The sequence below is a fragment of the Mustela nigripes genome, chromosome 3 (genome assembly GCF_022355385.1).
Source record: "Mustela nigripes isolate SB6536 chromosome 3, MUSNIG.SB6536, whole genome shotgun sequence".
Classification (NCBI taxonomy): domain Eukaryota; kingdom Metazoa; phylum Chordata; class Mammalia; order Carnivora; family Mustelidae; genus Mustela; species Mustela nigripes.
In genome coordinates, this window is record NC_081559.1 from 127,255,903 (window position 1) to 127,274,696 (window position 18,794).

The 18,794-nt window shown below is 43.1% G+C and overlaps 1 protein-coding gene across 8 annotated transcripts in view; it reads left to right on the forward strand.

Annotated features, from left to right (window-relative positions):
* The window catches only part of CHD7 (chromodomain helicase DNA binding protein 7), a 186,685-nt gene that overhangs the window by 49,426 nt on the left and 118,465 nt on the right, over window positions 1-18,794 (forward strand). For 6 of the 8 annotated variants that reach the window (XM_059394627.1, XM_059394625.1, XM_059394626.1 and 3 more), the window contains one exon: window positions 13,089-14,924. The exons of 1 other annotated variant lie outside the window; for it this stretch is intronic. In XM_059394627.1, coding sequence (XP_059250610.1) covers window positions 13,263-14,924 — 1,662 coding nt within the window. In that variant the 5' untranslated portion in view covers window positions 13,089-13,262. The remainder of the gene's footprint in view (window positions 1-13,088; window positions 14,925-18,794) is intronic. One more of the 8 variants, XM_059394628.1, reaches the window with a different exon arrangement.

Consider the following 18,794-nt stretch of genomic DNA (forward strand, 5'->3'; position numbering starts at 1 on the left):
CAGAAACTGAGGCAGATGGTTGTGGAGTTCTGTCCTTTAGTGTGTCCCTCTCCTTTTTGCCCCTGCACCATCATCTTTTACCTGAATTCCTGCAAGAGCCTTCAAACTGGGCTTCTTGTGCCTCCTCTGTACCATTCCCACCTCTCCCAGTCTGTGATGCACACTCTAGTAAGGGGGATTCTTTCCAAAATGTGCATCTTTCTAAACTGTATGGGTTATAAACGGGAGAGTGGCTTGACTTTTCCTTGAATTCAGAATGAATCGTAAGGCCCTGCAAGATTGAGCCTCCACTTAAGGCATATCGAGGTATTTGCAGACATCTGAACCTACCCTGCTTCCCTAAGCCTCAGGAGTGGATTTCTTCCACCCTCCTACTCCCCTCTGCCTGCTGTTCTCCTGCTTGCCCTCTACATCTCTGCTTAGACAGAGCCCTCTAGACCAGAACCACCTGTATTTTCCACCGTGGTGGAAAGTCAACAAGGCTCTGTGTTTGCTGCATCCATTCGATAGCCACTAGCCACGTGTGCCTTTGAGCACGTCCACATGGCTAGCGTGACTGAAGAGGATTTTAACCTTCGTGTAATTTCACTTAACTGAAATAGCTATATGGGGCTAACGGGAGGGTTCTTGTGCTTCTGTGCATTTTGTTCTTATCTCCTCCACCAAAGCACTTTGCCCAAGAACAACAAAATACCAAGTGATAGTATTGGTGGGGTCAGGAAAAATTCACAAAAAAACAAGCTCAAGAACTCAAAGTATATTTATATAAAAACAAGAATAGTATAATGCAGAAAAATAATTTTATAAAACATGATTTTGATTCATCAGGAACCAGTTATTATTTTTATCATGTTCATTCACATAGTTGTTTTATATTGCGTTTACATCTGAAATGCTTAAATATAAGTTGAACCAAGGAGCCAGGTGAAATTAACAATCAAAATTTATTTCAGATATTCTAGTGTTTGTGGATGCCAGATAACTTTTTAGTTTTCAGTGATACTTGTTATTGGGTGGTTAGTAAATACTGATGGAACTTAAAATGGTTCATGATGAAAGAAGTATTGAAATATTTTTTATATTTGCAAGTTAACGTTTCAACAGGAAATCATTTATTCAAATGAAAGATATTTGCAAAATCAAAAAATTAAAAGTAACAAAATTTAAATTCATTCTACAAGAAAGTTGATTCTGATAGGTTAGAAGCTGCTAACTACCAAGTTTGTATGCAACTGATAACAATTATTTGAATACTGATTATCTCAGCAATTTGAAATATGAAATGGTATTTTGAAGCTCTTCTCTTTACCATGGTGAGAAACAATCTTTAATCTCCCTGTTTTAGTTTTAGTGCTAAGGGACGTTGATCTTGACAGCTGTCCAACCCAGGCATGGAGGGCTTGTGCGTTCACTTTTATTTATTTATTTATTTATTTATTTAGGTTAATAGTTTGCATTTTAAAGATTTTATTTATTTATTTGACAGAGAGAAATCACAAGTAGATAGAGAGGCAGGCAGAGAGAGAAAGAGGGAAGTAGGCTCCCTGCTGAGCAGAGAGCCCCATGTGGGACTCAATCCCAGGACCCTGAGATCATGACCTGAGCCAAAGGCAGCGGCTTAACCCACTGAGCCACCCAGGCGCCCCTGTGCATTCACTTTTGAGGTACAGTGTGAGGTCTGTGGTCTTCTGGAGCACTTTGTGCCCTTTCTAGGTGTTCACGGCAGTCTGGAAGACGTAGTGCACGGCAGTACTCTATGTGGTGTGATGCTCTGATTTATATACATAGTCTGTAAGGCTGTTTTAAGAGATTGGAGATGTGTTTGTCATAGCCACTGGTTTTTAAAGGCATTGTACTCTTGGTAGCGTGGTTAGACTAAAAACTTTATGTTCTGCGGAATTGCTTTAGAGGAGAAACTGAGAATATTTTCAAATTATTTCTGAGAAGTGGCATGGGACTTGGGTGTGTTTAGAGATATAATGAATATGGGGCAAGAACATGAACAATGTGGGTAGGTGTAATATGACGTGTGTATTGCTGATGAAATTTAACTGTTTTCATTTCCTTACCTGCACCATGATTTTATTGGCAAATGATGTATACTAGTTAAACTCGGAAAAGCCGTACCGATGGGTGGGTGCAGCAGTCTGAGGCCTTAGAAAGCTCTGTATTTTACAGGTGGGTAGATAGGTGTCTGTTCTTTTTGTAATTTTGGATTAAACCAAGTATAAATTTCAATGATAAGATCTTATTGGTGACCTTAAATTATCTTGATCATCCTCATTATGTGAAATAAATGTCTCACCTGGTAGTAGCTCCTCTTCTCACTGTGCCTTTTTTTGTTTGTTTTAAACATGTTACAGTGTCTTTTACCTGCTCACTCGAGGTGAACTTAATATTGATCTCTAATCAAAACGAACACAAAGTAGAAATTCCCAACTACATCAGTGGGATCCCTTTTCAATCTGAAATATAAAGTTTACCTACCAGTTAGAACAACAGCTTAGTATCAGGCATCTTGTACACTCATGTAAAAATTACTTAACCTGAGATATGTTTCATTGAATGAGTTTTAGGGGAAATATTTGAGGCAGAAGTGGCCATTACAGTCAGCTTTCAGCAACGTAGAATAGTATGGTGCTGCAGTAAAATAATACAGGAATTTGTTGCAGAATGTATTGTAATTTGATGGGGGGACAGATTTGGGTTCTGAATGAATTTGCTTAGAATTGTATAAAAGATATTTCATTTTGCGCACAGTGCTCAGCTAGCTGGGGAAGGAAGCTCAGAAAACTTCTGGGTTAACAAGGAGAAGGGCTTGTTTAGTGTTGAGCCTTTGCTGTGGACGCAGGAAAATGTAAAGTTGAATTGTAGAGTTTATGGAGAAAACTGTTGTCCTTTATCACGTGCAAATATGAAGACGTTTAACTTGGCTAAAAGGTGTATCAGACTTGGGTACCTGGGTGTCTTAGTTGGTTATGTGTCTGCCTTTGGCTCAGATCATGATTTCAGGGTCCTAGGATCTAGCCCCACTGCATCGGGGACTCCCTGCTCAGTGTGGAGTCTGCTTCTCCCTCTCTGCTCCTCCCCCCTCTGCTCATGCTCTGTGTCTCATTTTCTCTCTCAAATAAATAAACAAAATCTTAAAAAAAAGATATATCGGGCTTGTTTAGCTGCTTGAAATTGATGGTTTTGATTATAAGTTGTTATATTTTAGAATAGTTTTTTAAAATTTTTAAAAAAGATTTTATTTATTTATTTGACAGACAGAGATCCCAAGTAGGCAGAGAGGCAGGAGGAGAGAGAGGAAGGGAAATAGGCTCCCCACTGAGCAGAGAGCCCCATGTGGGGCTTGATCCCACGATCCTGGGATCATGACCTGCGTTTAAGGCAGAGGCTTTAACCCACTGAGCCACCCAGGCGCCCCAGTTTTTTTTTTTTTAATTAAAAATAATTATTTATTTGTCAGAGAAAAGAGCACAAGCAGGGAGAGCAGCAGACTCCCTGCTGGGTAAGGAGCCCGATGTGGGACTTGATCCCAGGACCCTGGAATCACGACCTGAGCCACAGGCAGAGACGCTTAATGACTGAGCCACCCAGGCATCCCTGGAATAGTTTTTGGTAATGGTTTTGGTTATCAAATAGTTGTGATGATGGTGGCATTGTAGAACCAACTTACATTTATAAGTGGCAGAGGCACAGAAAAAAACGTTTCCAATCTTGTTATAAGTCAGAATATCACGATATAATGGATGTGAAGCTGTTTATTATGTATTCCAGCCTTAGTTCCATTTCCTTTGTTGGTATAATTTATATTGAAATAGAGATTTAATGTAGTTACTGAATAAGTGACATTTGTTTTCTTCCTTTTCCCCCTTTAGACTCACCTTTCTGAGAGCATGTGCAGTTTTCCAAAATAACTTTTTTTGTGACGCTTTTCCAAGGACCTCCTCAGCTTTCCTTTACAGCTCCTTGTCACTTTTATATCACTTGCTTCCCTGATAGAAATTTGGATTTTCAAAGTCCTGTGTATTCCTCTTTTGCATGAAATTCCTTTTTTTAAAAAAACCTTCCAGGTTCCCATGTGACCTCTACCCGCGTCCTGTGACACTTGGCCCGTGTCTGTGCTGAGGTTCTTCATGATGGATAAGGCTTCTCCTCACATGTGCTCCTCTCTAGCAGAGATGATAAATTATTTTCAGCTGGGATATTGCCAAAGGTTCTTTTCCCCCTCTGCTAAGGAAAAGAATGTTAGTAGTGTGTATCAGAGAACACTGTTTACTACAACCTTTCTCTCTCTGCATTTCAGACCAGGCAGAGTTGGGTACAGAATTGGGAGTTTTTAAACTCCCCCTGGCAGATGAGACAAGATCCTCTTTTCAACTTTTTAGAACCCTTGAAAATGAAAAAGAATGTAGGAAGTTGCCAGATCAGTTAATCAGTGACAGCTGTAGTAAGTATACAGAAAACACAGTTCTTACAAGAGCAGTTGGCTGCCTTTTTTTTTTTTTTTTTTTTATTAAAGTCCCTCAGCACTGTAGCCTGTGTCCCCCTGTGGCATCTCTCAGTGGTTCAGGATCAGCTTTATAAGGGTTTGTGACAAGCAGGGCGCCCCTGGACAGAGGGTGGCCCTAGGCAGCTCCTTCCTTCCCTCCTCCTATTCTCTTCTCACCCTGATGGGGTGTGTGTGTGTGTGTGTGTGTGTGTGTGTGTAGTCAGTTGCTTGAAATAGGTCTAGATAGAGCGAATAGGGAAATATATTTTCAAATAGGCTAATAAACATGTGACATATTTGCCTTTATAGATCACCCATGTTTTGTTTGTTTAAAGTATGCCAGGATATTTTACAGTATTAAGCTAGATGTACCCAGCAGTCACCAAATTTTGTAAAATTCGTATTACTCTTCCATTAGTCTGTCCAATAAACATCCTTGCTAGGTGGATTCAAATACTTTTCTGAAGTTTAGTTTTTCCCTGTCCCAGATAAATTACACTAAAAAAATTATCATTTATCTATTTGTGGACCTTTTTCTGTTTGGTTTCCTCCTTGTCTGTAATACAGTTAAGATAGCATTAAGAAGATGGGGTAGATTCACATATTTTACAGAGATACATATCTTGTTTACATATATGGATATGGTGTGTACAGATATGTTTATAGGTGTTTGTTCTCATTTCTTTTGCCTTATTATGTTGAATACTTTCAGTGCTTTTAGAATGTACTGGTCTTTTGCTGGGCCATGCAAAGTTGTGTATGGAAGGAAGGTCACTATGGACTTGTTCTTATGTCTTGTGGTGGGACAAGCAGGTTAGCTGTCTGCTGGCTGCCTTCTCAGTGGGCTTAGTCTTTGAAGGAGATAATTTCAGAGTGATAATTCAGTGTGGAATTGCAGGGCATAAAGCTTGTTCTCTACGGGACATTGATTTCCAGGATTCTTGTGGTGTAGTGGCACAACTTATTTATAGGACAGTATGTACCTTTTGGCCAGTTTAGAAAAAAAAAATTAGTGTTGTTGCCATGCACTTGGTATGAACTGTTAGCTGAGTGCTGTTTCATGGATTGCCTTGGAGGAAACCACTGGCCCCATGGTTTGTGATCAGCAGGACATCCATGTATTATACAGTAACATTATATAGAAAAAAGAACCATCTTTATCTGAAAAGCAGTTCAGAATATGCAGACTCTCAAATTTATGTAGAAATAACTGAAAGATTTCTGCAAGAAACCTGTGAAATAGTGTGTTAGGTAACACGGCGTTAGCTATCAATGTTAACTGCAGTTTTGGGGGGCGGGTCATGTAAAATGATTGGCAAGCAGATGGATGTATCTTTAAAATTAAGCCACTTTTAGAGCCCAGTCCTTGTAAACCATTGCAAATTAAAATTTGTCACTAAGGAGTCCTCATAATTCTCTGGATGAGGTCAGCATTAGTCTTGTTTCTTTGTTGGTCAGGAATGCCAGGACTACCTTTCCCAAACAGTAAGATAGTACAACTTTGTATTACTTGCTTTGTAATTCTTTGGGATGAGTTATTCATTGTTGGTTATTCATTGTCGTGTTGATTGAGGAGCACTGAGAGCCACAGCTGCTGGAGGGCCTGAGTCTTGAGAGCAGGACTTCCCAAATTTTCATCTGCGTAGGCATCAACGGGGTGCATGTTAATAAAATGCAGATTCTGGGTCAGGAGGTCTGGGTTAGGACCCCAGGATTCTGCATCTCTCAGCAGCTCCTAGGAAGTGCCCGCACTTCTGGGACCCCCTTCAAAAATGGCAAAGGAAACAGAGGAGAGCGACTGTGCTGAGTGGTTTTGTAGCCCTTTCCCCAGTGCAGTGCAAATACTAGGGAGGACTTCCAAATCAGCCAGAGGAGGAGAAGGGCTGAGAGTCAGGAAGTTTCCCCACAAAGGTGGTAACAAAGGAACTGAGAGGAAAAAGATGGCAGACTGGATAGTGATGGGGTGAGGATGGAGGGGTAAGGAGGCTGGTGGGGAGGCAAGGAAGGTGTGAGGAAGTCAATGTTTGCTTGTTGGTAAACTTCCCGTGGTTTGATAGACCCAGCCCAGGTATTTGTGCTTGGGGAGTTTGGGGGTTAGAATGGAGGTTGACAGAGATCCGATTATGAAGTGCCTTCCCCCATGCTGGAGCATTTGGACTTGATGCGAATTGTGGAAACTCCTTCAAGGATTTTAATCAGGGGAGAAAGATGATGTGTTTTGTGTTTTGGAAGATCATTCTGTCAGCTGGGTGAACTTGTCGAGACTGGACTTGGGAGAAACAGTCAGCCTTTCATGTTCTGTCCTTGACTAACACACGAAGGCCTGACTTCATCAGAGGCGGTGTGAACCAAGAGAAGTGCACTTGTGGGATATTAGGCAGGCCAGGTTAGCAGGTTGGTTGGTGGCTGGGATATGCAGGCCATCCAAGGGGCATTTATTAGAATAGCAAGCTGCACGGGGAAGGGGCCATGCCTGTCCTGTTCAACTCTCTGTCCCTGAGGTCTGGTAAATGCATTAAACAGGGTAGGCACTCATTAAATATTTTTTAAATGAATGAAATGAATGAATGAATGAATGCCGGTGTGAAGCCCACCATCACTTCATACAACGTCAGTTCTGAGCATAGTTTTTCCTGTACAAAATGTATCTCTTCAGTTGATACCAGAAAATTGGGAGATTATCTAGTGTTATAAATGGAAGCCAACTGTAAATGCAATTTTACCTTTTTAAAAATTATTTTAAAAAAATTTTTCATAGGGTGCTTGGACCAGCATAGATCTTCTGAAGGACTTCAAGTCCTTTTTGTTTTTTCTATATTTTTTTCAATTCCAATAAAATCGTGAATGAAAGTAATATACAAAGCCCATAAGGAAAATAGTAGCCTTACTCTATAGTTACATAGATTCTTGGTTATAAAACTTAAGCTTGCAAACACTTTATTAAAGGGCAATGGTAATATGGCAATTATAAGTGAAAAGGATTTTGAAATTTATTATTCTTAAGGGTTGTATTTTGTATAGTTGAGACTCATTCTTAACATAACAAAAATTAATTCATTAAGAAATAGAAATATATGTTGGGTGATATAACACAAAGAAATTTTATAGGTTGAAAAATAGCTAATTAACATAAAATGTGTTAAATGGAATAGGCACTATAAATTTCATTACAAGGGGTAGGTATGGACCTTTGAAGGAATGCTTTGAACTCTGAACAGGAGAAAATATTTTTCATCAAAGAAAATTTCTACTATCTAATATGGTGTTTGTCTAAAAAGGTTACCTCTAACAAGAAATATGTAGTAGTGCTGTCCATAGGTGTTTCTGCGATGACAGAAATGTTCCGTGTATGCACTGTGCATATATGCACAGCGAGCACTGGAAATGTAACTTGTGTGACTGAGTTCCTGAATGTTAAATTTTATTTAGTTTTAATTAATTTAAATAGTAACATGTGGCTCGTGGCTGTTGTGTGGGATAGTCCATCCATAGCATATTGGCATTGCCTGAACATACTAATGAGGAAGAAAATGTGGTCTTTCCCTGGGTGGGGGGTGGGGGCTTCCGAAGGGGCACCAATTGATCCATGAGGGAAATCTAGAATGGACTTGGGATCAACTGATGTTTCTGACTTGGGGGAATTTCTGTTGGATACCTTCTCCCATGGCGAACATTGGCCTGGGTAGACTTTCTCTTTTCCAAGTGGCTCTTGGGGGCCATTAGCGGGCATCACTGTCCACAGGCCTCATGATATAGCAGATCCATGAATATGAATACTCAGCGGTGCGGAGTCCTTTATCGTGTGTGTGTTCACCCATCGGCTCATGGATTCTCCCTGTTTTTGATATGATTTGTAACCTTGATGATGGAGAGGCCTCTTCCCAGGTTGTACTGCGGGTGGTTACATGTCTTTTTCCAGCTGCTAGACTTTGCCACAGAAATGCTGATACATGCTTTACCCAATCCCAAGAATCACTGTCACAGTCGCGTTACATGTCTCAGGCTCTTTGGAGGTGGGGGGGAAGAGACTTAAAAAGAACAATTACAAATCAGGCTACAGAACACAAAATAGTCTTCATCATCTAAAAGGCAGTTATTCTTTGATCCCACACTTGCCCATATATGTTGGCTATTTATGAAAAAAGTTGGCCCCAGAGTAGCACTCTACTTACACAATTGGATAAGAGGTGGCTGGACTGTGGAAAATACGGCTTCCCAGGCACTGTGATACCACATTGAAGCTTGGCTGGAGAACTGCCGTATTACTCTGGGAAGAGCAGCGGAGTTAAGCATTCATCTTTTATGTAAGTTTGAGGTGGTCAGAAATTCACTTCAAGATATTAATATATATTTTTGCACAACTTATTTCTTTCTTCGTGGCTTGTTGTACGCCTCTTGCTTTCATCCCTGGTCCTCTGCATGCGGCTTACTTGTTTTGTAGGATCTGCCGGTTTTCATCCTGCTTATTCCCCCCCAAGAATCAACCAGGAGCCTCAATATGGTGCTAATAGGTGGTTGCTTCCTTAAAATTATAAATAGTATAATTAAAAACATTTGTCTGAAAGGAAACTCTCTTCTGTTTGTTGGTGTCAGCAATTTAGTGACTTATCTGAACAAAACAGACCCCAATTTAGGCCTTTAGTAATTTACTCTTACTAGTAAGCTGCCATTTCTTCCATACATCTCTCTTTCGTCTTTGGATATTGTTAGTCATGAAAATATTTTTTAGAAGACGTTTACTTCTCTTAGTCTATAAAAGGGTTCTTTAATCTGTTAGAGGAATAGGGGTTTGGATTAGAAGGTCCCCAAAGTACTTGCTAATTCTCAGATTTTCATAACAGGTTTCACAGTGAGGTCTCTATTGCAGGCGGGCGATTCTCTTGCTTGAGCTGTCTCGTTGGGCCCCTCTTCACCCCCAGACGTGCATGCACTTTCTGCACTGTCATTCTTGTCTCAGAAAATACCCCGTGCCCAGTAGGGCACTCCGTGGAAACTTACATTATTATGCTTTCACTGTATGCTTCCGTACTGTTTACTATCTAATATCACACATAGTTAAAACACTTGTCATTATAAATTCCCAAGAAATATTTTGTAAAATGTTATCCTAAATTTTCATTACCTCCGAATCTTTCTTCTCTAAGTGTCATCATTTACAGATGAGTTCCATGAGGATAAAGGGAATTTTGTTTGTTTTTATTCGCTGATATATCTCTGGTACCTAGACCAGTGGCTAAATCGTTGTAGGTACTCAGTACATGTATTTTGAATAAGTAAATGCGATTTGGGATTTAGCTTGATTTTTTATTTAAAGCCAAATCAAACATAAAGACAACTTGAATATTTATTATCTGAGTGATAATTATGAGAATTATTAGAGACCACTGACAACTTGAATTTCTAGTCTTCTTTTCAATAATCTGTAACTATGCTGTCCAGCATGGTAGCTGCTGTCCCCAAGTACACATTTTTTTCTTGAAATGTGGCCAGTAGAAATTGAGATATGCTGCAAGTATAAAATACATACTTTGGGTTCAGACTCTGTATCAAAAAGTGTAAACGGTCTCATCCATTTATGAAGTGGTGATATTTTGCATATATTGGGTTAAATAAAATTTATTATTAAACATAATTTCATTCTTTTTTGGTTAATTTTAAAATGTGACTACTACAAAATTTAAAATGACATGGCTCTGGTTTGATGGCTCATTGAATAACTGATCTATCTAGATATAGAAAATGTAGATACTGAATGTAGAGAAGCGGCCAGCCTCCAAAAAGGAGTTCTAAATGAATATCTTTGATAGAAACAAAATTATATGTTGCAGCTGTGACTTAGGAAAGTGGGTATTCAAATGGACTTGATCAAATTAAAAAAGACCAAAATAAATTAATTAGATTAGCTCAGATCAGAAATATGAAATCCAGCTACCAGATGGATTCCTAGCATAGTCGCCAGCCAAGTCTTGAGGTCAGAAAAGGGGCAGAAGGGTGGTGGTGGCCGTCCCGGCACGCAGGAGCGGTCACTAATGACAGGCTCAAGCTGCAGTTTCTGAACGCCTGTGCCCAGAGCTCACCTGATGGTGGGCTCAGTTGTGGTGGGTGGTGCGTTTGCTGGATACCAGGTAGTGCTGTCATTTTTCCTGCTGCTGGGAAATGGAGTGAGTCTTTGTCGGAAAGATTGGCTAACTGGAAGCCTATGCGTCAGGTAGGATTACTCTCAGTGAGTGTTCTGTGTTGTCCCTTCCGGAGCCTGTAGGCAGGTTCTCTTTCTCCTTTCTGCTCAGCCTTAAGTTAATACAAAGTAGCGTCAACGTCAACGCCTGCAGCTGCTGCTCCAGGCTGGCTGTGCCTCTGGGCTCAGTGGACCAGGCCGTCCCCTCCCCATCCGTGCCTGTCCCCCAGAGCTGGCGGGGAGCCCCATGCACGCAGTGGCATTGCCTCCTGTGATGCGTGGGGGACCCTGGAGGGGGAAGCCGTTAACCTATGAAACAAGGCCATCCGTCCATATGAGTAGACGGTACCTTCCTTAAGCTAATTTGAAAGGTTCCTTTGGTAGGTGGTAAGTCTGCACGGCTAGTTTAAGCTATTAGCAAGTGCACTGTAAGATTTAGTTCCTTGAAAGCTAGAATGGGTCTTCAGTAAATGAAGACCGACTGCTTAGGCTGTTCAGAGGGAAATTCAGTTTATAGATATTTGATGCATTTGGCACTGAAGATTTCTGCGTCTCTTTATTTTGGATTCGAAAGTGGTCATGTAGTAAAGCAGCATGTCGGTAAATAAAATGGTTTTCATGCTCACCTTATTTTCACCCTTCTGACCTCTGTTTTGGAGAAAGTCGATCAGAAAATTCATGGCAGTTAGCGGCGGAGTGAGGAGACCTCTGACTTTAGCTGACAGCTGTCACCTGAACACTGCAGACCTGCAGACCTTCTCAGGTGTTCTGTCTGTAGTTCTGACAGTGAACAGGAATGTTGTTTACGTTTTCTGTAAGCAAAATTCTCCCCTTGTTAGGAATATGTTAGAGTAGGACAGGCAGAACTGGGTTTTCTTCCTCTCTCTCTTACCGGTAAGTTCTCAGCAGTGCTGGTTGCCCGTTCTTCATTCCCATGCTGGTATCGAAGTGTGTCAGTAGAATTTATGACTGAGCCTGTTTCTAACATCACTTTTGAAATTCTTCAGCAAGATACTGCTTTTTTCAAGTTGGGCAGTATCACAATGCTTCGTAGACTTCTGAAAGAGGAAAAATGAGTTAAATTCCAAAGATGTTTAAGATTTCGGACATTTTTCCTATGTGAATTAGTTCTTTATTAGGTTGTTGATTTAATTAGCGTTCGACAAAAACACTTTCCTCTTTTGATTGGTGAAGCATTCTTTAACTGCTTATTTTAATCAGATGTGCAAAATCTCTTAGGAACCGTTTAAATAAAATGTAGAGCAGTAGGTAGCATATATACCTGGTGCCATAAACACAGGATGCTGACGGTCTTGCTTTTCTCCCACGGCTCTCATCCTGCCTTATCTCTGAAGAGGAAAAGGCAAGAGGGAAGCCTGCATGGATAATTTGAACTTTGTTGCGTTAAAGTGATTTTCAGTTTTGACCGGTTTGGCGGGGGAAGGAGGAGTTTTCAGTTTCTTCTGATGAGAACAGTCATCGTCTAGTAACTCCATGCAGCTGGGGTCTCTCTGAGCGGTCACATGGGCTCTGGGTCCATCCCCCGGTCTGGCACCTGCTGGGGAACCGTGACCTGTGATCGGACCTCTCAGTCTCCAGTGCAGAGTGGGGACACGCTGGGCCCAGAGCCATGAGTGAAATTGGTCTTCTTGCAGAATGAAAACTTTTATTTTGATCTCTTTCTGCAACTTGTATATCCCTGCCATTGAACGTAATGGATTTATGAGGTTATTATACTGTTCGAGGGCATGCTTCCCACCATCATCACGGACGCTCTCTTGTCGAACGTCATCGTGGACATGTTCTCGTTTGACACCTCTGTTGCTGTCACGTAGATGTATGTGGGCCGAAAATATCTAATTTGTACGAAATGACTGATTTTGCTATTTGTATAATCCTCTAGTCAATTTAACTAAGTTGAGCTTTTCACAGCCCTCGGTGCCGCGGCTGCTCATCTGATTACACTGCTCAGGGGAATAAGGTTAAGGGCGGGCTGTTGGTAACCAGAGCATTTCCAGGGCTTTAGTTCAGCAGATGGGCTGCTTGGCTATATTCATGCATCTGCTTGCCTGCTGTGGCAGCTGCCGCTGCTTCATGTTGTGTTCTTTTGTTCTGTTCCATCCAAGAATGGAGCGCTAGGAAGTGGAGTGAATGGATTAATTTAAGGTTAAGGTTAGTGTTTTGCTTGCTTTCTAAGTAACCGATCATAATAATGCTTCTGGTAGAAGCTAATGAGTTTCTCTTAAAGTGAACTAGATTTATAAAATACAGCTCAGCAAGGGGGCTAGATTAGTATTGTTGATGGAAACCAAATTCAAATGTGTAAAATACTGGCAGTTTTTATCATTTGTTCCTAATTCTTTGTTTTCTTTCTCCCCCCCCCCCCCCCCCCCTCCCCCACTCCCCGCTCTCTTCTAGGACCTATATCCAGACTTTGCCTGACACTGCAGGGTCCAAGAGAATTAAAGAAATACGGAATGACATGAAGAAGATTAGTTAAGGATTATAGGCTTTGAGGACAGACACCTCGGTGAGGTGAAGCCCAGACAAGCTCCTGAGCTGTAGTGTGGGGGAGCCGTGTGTTGGAAGAAGATGGCGGATCCGGGAATGATGAGTCTTTTTGGCGAGGATGGGAATATCTTCAGTGAAGGCCTCGAAGGCCTTGGAGAATGTGGTTACCCTGAAAATCCCGTGAACCCCATGGGTCAGCAAATGCCGATAGACCAGGGCTTTGCCCCCTTGCAGCCGTCCCTCCATCACCCCTCCACGAATCAGAATCAGACGAAGTTGACCCATTTCGATCACTATAATCAGTACGAGCAACAAAAGATGCATCTGATGGATCAGCCAAACAGGATGATGAGCAGCGCCCCTGGGAACGGGCTCGCGTCTCCTCACTCGCAGTATCACGCCCCTCCGGTCCCTCAGGTCCCCCACGGCGGCAGTGGCGGCGGTCAGATGGGAGTCTACCCTGGCCTGCAGAATGAGAGGCACGGGCAGTCTTTCGTGGACAGCGGCTCCATGTGGGGCCCCCGGGCCGTGCAGGTGCCGGACCAGATACGGGCGCCCTACCAGCAGCAGCCCCAGCCGCAGCCGCCCCAGCCCGCCCCATCGGGGCCCCCCGCGCAGGGCCACCCTCAGCACCTGCAGCAGATGGGCAGCTACATGGCCCGTGGGGATTTTTCCATGCAGCAGCACGGTCAGCCACAGCAGAGGATGAGCCAGTTTCCCCAAGGCCAGGAGAGCCTCAGTCAGGGCAGTCCTTTCATTGCCACGTCGGGCCCCGGCCACCTGTCCCACGTGCCCCCGCAGAGCCCCAGCATGGCGCCTTCCTTGCGTCACTCAGTGCAGCAGTTCCACCATCACCCCCCTACTGCTCTCCACGGAGAATCCGTTGCCCACAGTCCCAGATTCTCCCCTAATCCTCCTCAGCAAGGGGCCGTGAGGCCACAGACCCTTACCTTTAGTTCTCGGAGCCAGACAGTCCCCTCACCTACTATAAACAACTCAGGGCAGTATTCTCGATATCCTTACAGTAACCTAAATCAGGGATTAGTTAACAATACAGGGATGAATCAAAATTTAGGCCTTACAAATAATACTCCAATGAATCAGTCCGTACCAAGATACCCCAATGCTGTAGGATTCCCATCAAACAGTGGTCAAGGACTAATGCACCAGCAGCCCATCCACCCCAGCGGCTCACTTAACCAAATGAACACGCAAACTATGCATCCTTCACAGCCTCAGGGAACTTACGCCTCTCCACCTCCCATGTCACCCATGAAAGCGATGAGTAATCCGGCAGGTACTCCTCCTCCGCAGGTCAGGCCCGGAAGTGCCGGGATGCCGATGGAAGTTGGCAGTTATCCAAATATGCCCCACCCTCAGCCGCCACACCAGCCCCCCGGTGCCATGGGAATCGGACAGAGGAATATGGGCCCCAGGAACCTGCAACCGTCTCGTCCGTTTATGGGCATGTCCTCAGCACCGAGGGAGTTGGCCGGGCACATGAGACCGAACGGTTGTCCCGGTGTTGGCCTTGCAGATCCCCAAGCGATCCAGGAACGACTGCTGCCTGGCCAACAGCATCCTGGGCAGCAGCCGTCTTTCCAGCAGTTGCCAACCTGCCCACCGATGCAGCCCCACCCGGGCTTGCACCACCAGTCTTCACCCCCACACCCACATCACCAGCCTTGGGCACAGCTCCACCCATCACCCCAGAACACCCCGCAGAAAGTGCCTGTGCCTCAGGTAAGGGAACTCGGATCCTGCCTGCCTCGCAGTAGAAAGGGTAACACGGTAACCTTCCCTACTAGGTATTTTCCTTCGAGTTTCGCAGAAAGCTTTCTCGTTACGAGTGCCTTCATTTTTATCTTGTAAGCTGTGCGAGAATCTCAGTTTTCTCCGGGAGTGTCTCACTCGCTGGCCTGTGTGTTTGTTCCCCGACTCAGAGCATCTCAAATCCTTCTGTCCCAGGCATTGTGGGGGGGTGTTGCGGACATGTCCTAGATACCTAATCCCGGGGCTCTGCTTGCGGGAGTTGCCGCTGCCTGCGGGGACAGGGACGTGGGACTCCTGTTCTTTCTCTTTGCCTGTCTGGTTTCAGAACACACCAGAGCTTGGTTTCCAGCAAAGTTTTCCATGTTTGTGGCAGTCCCTCCCACCTCTTTTAGAACATTATGGTTTTTTTTTTCCCCCTGGGAAGCTTCAAAATATGTTCTTCTGTAATATTTATTTTACCAGCTATTGGATTTATTTTACCAGCTAGTATGAACTTAAATTGCAAAGTGTAGAAAATCATAGGCGACATTAATCTGCAGAAAATGTTTGATCTCTAAGAGATTTGGGTACCCAGCACCACAACAGGAGTCTTCCTTTTCGTAAGCTGGCATTTTTGTTGTCCTACCGAGTTTACAAGCGGACATTTACGTTTCAAGCCCTTGTAGTCACAGAGATGTCTGTCCCTTATAAATGTTGGTGTTTGTGCCCTCAGTCTAGGGAAGTTATATTGTTATCTGTATAGGTACAGACCATTCTGCACGCTCTTCAGAAACAGGTCTTCTACCATGATTTCTACTTAAGTTTGGATGGCATAGGAGGTGATCTTAGAGCTGTTCTTAATGAACTTAGAATCGGTGTGGAAGGAGAAGTCTACCAAAGGACTACACTTGGTTATGTGACAAGTGTCCAGAGACAGGAAATACCCGGGGATGTGGGTGGTTGGCATTTGGCTAGGACTTAGCCAGGAAAGTGAGCTGAGGACTGCATTTCTGGTTTGGGGATGATGTGATAACTGAGAGCATGGGATCTGGAGCTTGCCACAGGGCACGCCAGATGGTGGAGGTCTTGTGTTCTGTTCTAAGGAATTCAGGCTTCAGTGGGGGGAGCTTGGGGTATTGATTAGACAGTCCACAGAAACCTGGGGGACCAGAAGTTGAACTTGAGCCTCTGGTGCAGGGCTGCAAGGACAGTTTGCACCGGGGATTGATGAGTGGAAAAGGAAGAGATTAAAGCAATGTGAAAGTAGAAAGTTTTGGTCAGGAAACAAATCTGTGTGGGGTAGCCCTAGTGGAGAGATGTTTACAACAGAGACTCTGAAGCCTCAGCCCTGGTGGGAGCAGGAGAGTGGAGATCAGGAAGGTCTCCTAGGGACCCGGGACACGAGAATACATAGGGGTTTTGGGGGAAACTGCTCCTAGAGATCTGGCACACTGGGATATTCTCAGCAGGACCCCCGAGGTCAGTGGGAGCTGCCTGGGAGAGAGTTGCTCCCTGTCTCCCCTGGGAGCAGACGCCCAACCTACAGCCCATGAGAAAGGACTTGTGAGCCCTGTGGCTCCTGCACCAAGTAAAAGGGGAGGTGAGAAAGCCAATCTGGCAAGAGGCTGGAAGCAGAGAGCCTCAGGGGGGGACATGTGTGCAGAGGAGTTAGTGGAGAAGATCGAACCCTGCTAATTTGTTTGCCCTTCTATCAATCTCAAGGCAAGATGCCCCTCTTCAGAACTCACTGAAAGTGCCATCCCTGAGGCCAGCCAGCTGGGGTGCTTTCTAGGGCAGAAATGAATGTGACTTCGTTTCCAGGAATTTTTCTTTTCTTGTTTCTCAGAAAGCATCTTATTGGATAAGGGATGTTTCCGGAGCAATGGTTCTGACTTCTTGTTCCAGCATCTTCTTGCTCCACTGGAGGACGAGCACAGTTTGAAGGAGATACCCCTGTGGTTGTAATATGACCTCTAGGTGGGAATTGTTGATCTTCTCCAGCTTTCTCTAGTTTTCAGAGTATAGAACATCCCCACAGCCATTTCAGAGGATGGATGCGAGTCCGCATGGCGTTCGAGTCGCTCAGGACTGGAGGGTTTCATAGGTTCTAGACTCTGGGGGACACGAGATATAGCTCCCTTTATCTCCAGTGCCATGTTCTTGGGTATGCCATTATGGACAAACTCAGAACTGTTTTAGGGATGTTTGTAAACAAGTACATTTGAGGTGTTTTTATTTAAGTTCAGTTGCCCTTAAAAATGTTTTGTCTGTCGTATTTGCCTTCTCATTTCATTCTCTTCAGACTTCGAAGCACTCAGTTCTGAAAATAATTCTAGGGAGGTATAAAATCTTGTGAAAAGCATTAACTTTATAGTCAGGAAAGTGTGCGAATTTCAGCTCTGCTACTTATTAGCTTGGTGATCTCAGGCATTAAGTTAACCTCTCTGAACCTCAGATTCTTTATCAGCAAAATAGGAGAGAGAGTACCTGTCCCAAAAGGTAGTTGAAATTAATATATACCATGTGCTTAGCATAGTGCCAGCTGATGGGGTATACTCATGTTAATTCTCCTCCAGGCTTTCGTTCTGATCTCCTGCAATACGGACCTTACTTTATAATTATGTCATTTCACATGTAAATACAAAGTAAAATTTTTTATTTTTAAGGAACAGGTTAAATATGATTAAATATAGCCTGAGTTATGAAACATTAAATTTGATTTGTGCAAATATTTCCCCTCCTTTAGCCCATGTTGACAGGTGTGATGAGGATAATGATGTGGTGATTTGAAGTGCTGCCGCATAATCCTAAAAACCTCTCTCTCCCTGTGAGTGACTCACATTCAGCTCTAGCAAATATATCTATCTAATTATGTTTTGCTTTAGAATTACTGAAATTATTTTGCATTTCATATATGATAGAATGGTGGTTCAAAACCATGCTGTGTAGCAGGGGAATGGCCAGATGAGGTTGAAATCAGTGATGTGATTTGCTGAATTTGCACATTCAGATAGGATGGTTGGCTTTTTTAGCTTGAATTTTTCACTTTTTAAAAATGTAACTTGTGCCTTTTAAATGTCTCATGGGCTCTGAACAGGTATTTTCTAGTTATATAACACACAGAAGTATCTTTAAAGATGAATTTAACTTTTTGTTGAAGAGTCAACAAAGGAAAATGTTAGAAAGGCCGAGTTCATTGGACTGTAATGTTTGTTGTGGAGTGTGGCCATAGTTTGTGGTGCTAGCTCCAGACTATCCTGATTATTTGGTATAGTTTACAAGGGAAGAAAGAAACCTAGCTTATATTTGTTTTTAGTAGAGAGTAAGGAAGGATTTCAGCTCCTGAACCTTTTCATTGCGAACTCATTTACATGCTTAAAAATTATTGAGGACTCCACAGATCTTTCGTTTAGTGGATTATATGTGTTGATATTTATTGTCTTAGATTTAAACTGAGGACAGTTTGAAATATTTACTTGTTGATAATGTAAAAATTATAAGCCAGGGCAGCTTAATAGGAAGAGGGTATGATTCTTGATTTTGGGGTTGTGATTTCAAGTCCCACGTGGGATGTAGAGATTACTTAAAAATAAGTAGATAAATAAACTTTATTTATTTCATTATTTTTGATGATTTTGTTTATTAGAGAGAGAAAGAGAGAGCACAAGAGGGTGGAGGGTCAGAGGGAGAAGCAGATCCCCCCCACCCCAGCAGGGAGCCTGATGTGGGACTCGATCCCGGGACTCTAGGATCATGCCCTGAGTGGAAGGCAGTCACCCAGCTGAGTGAGCCACCCAGGCGTCTCAAACTTTAAAAATAATAAGCCATTGTGTGTTAACATCAGTAATAATTTTAAATGAA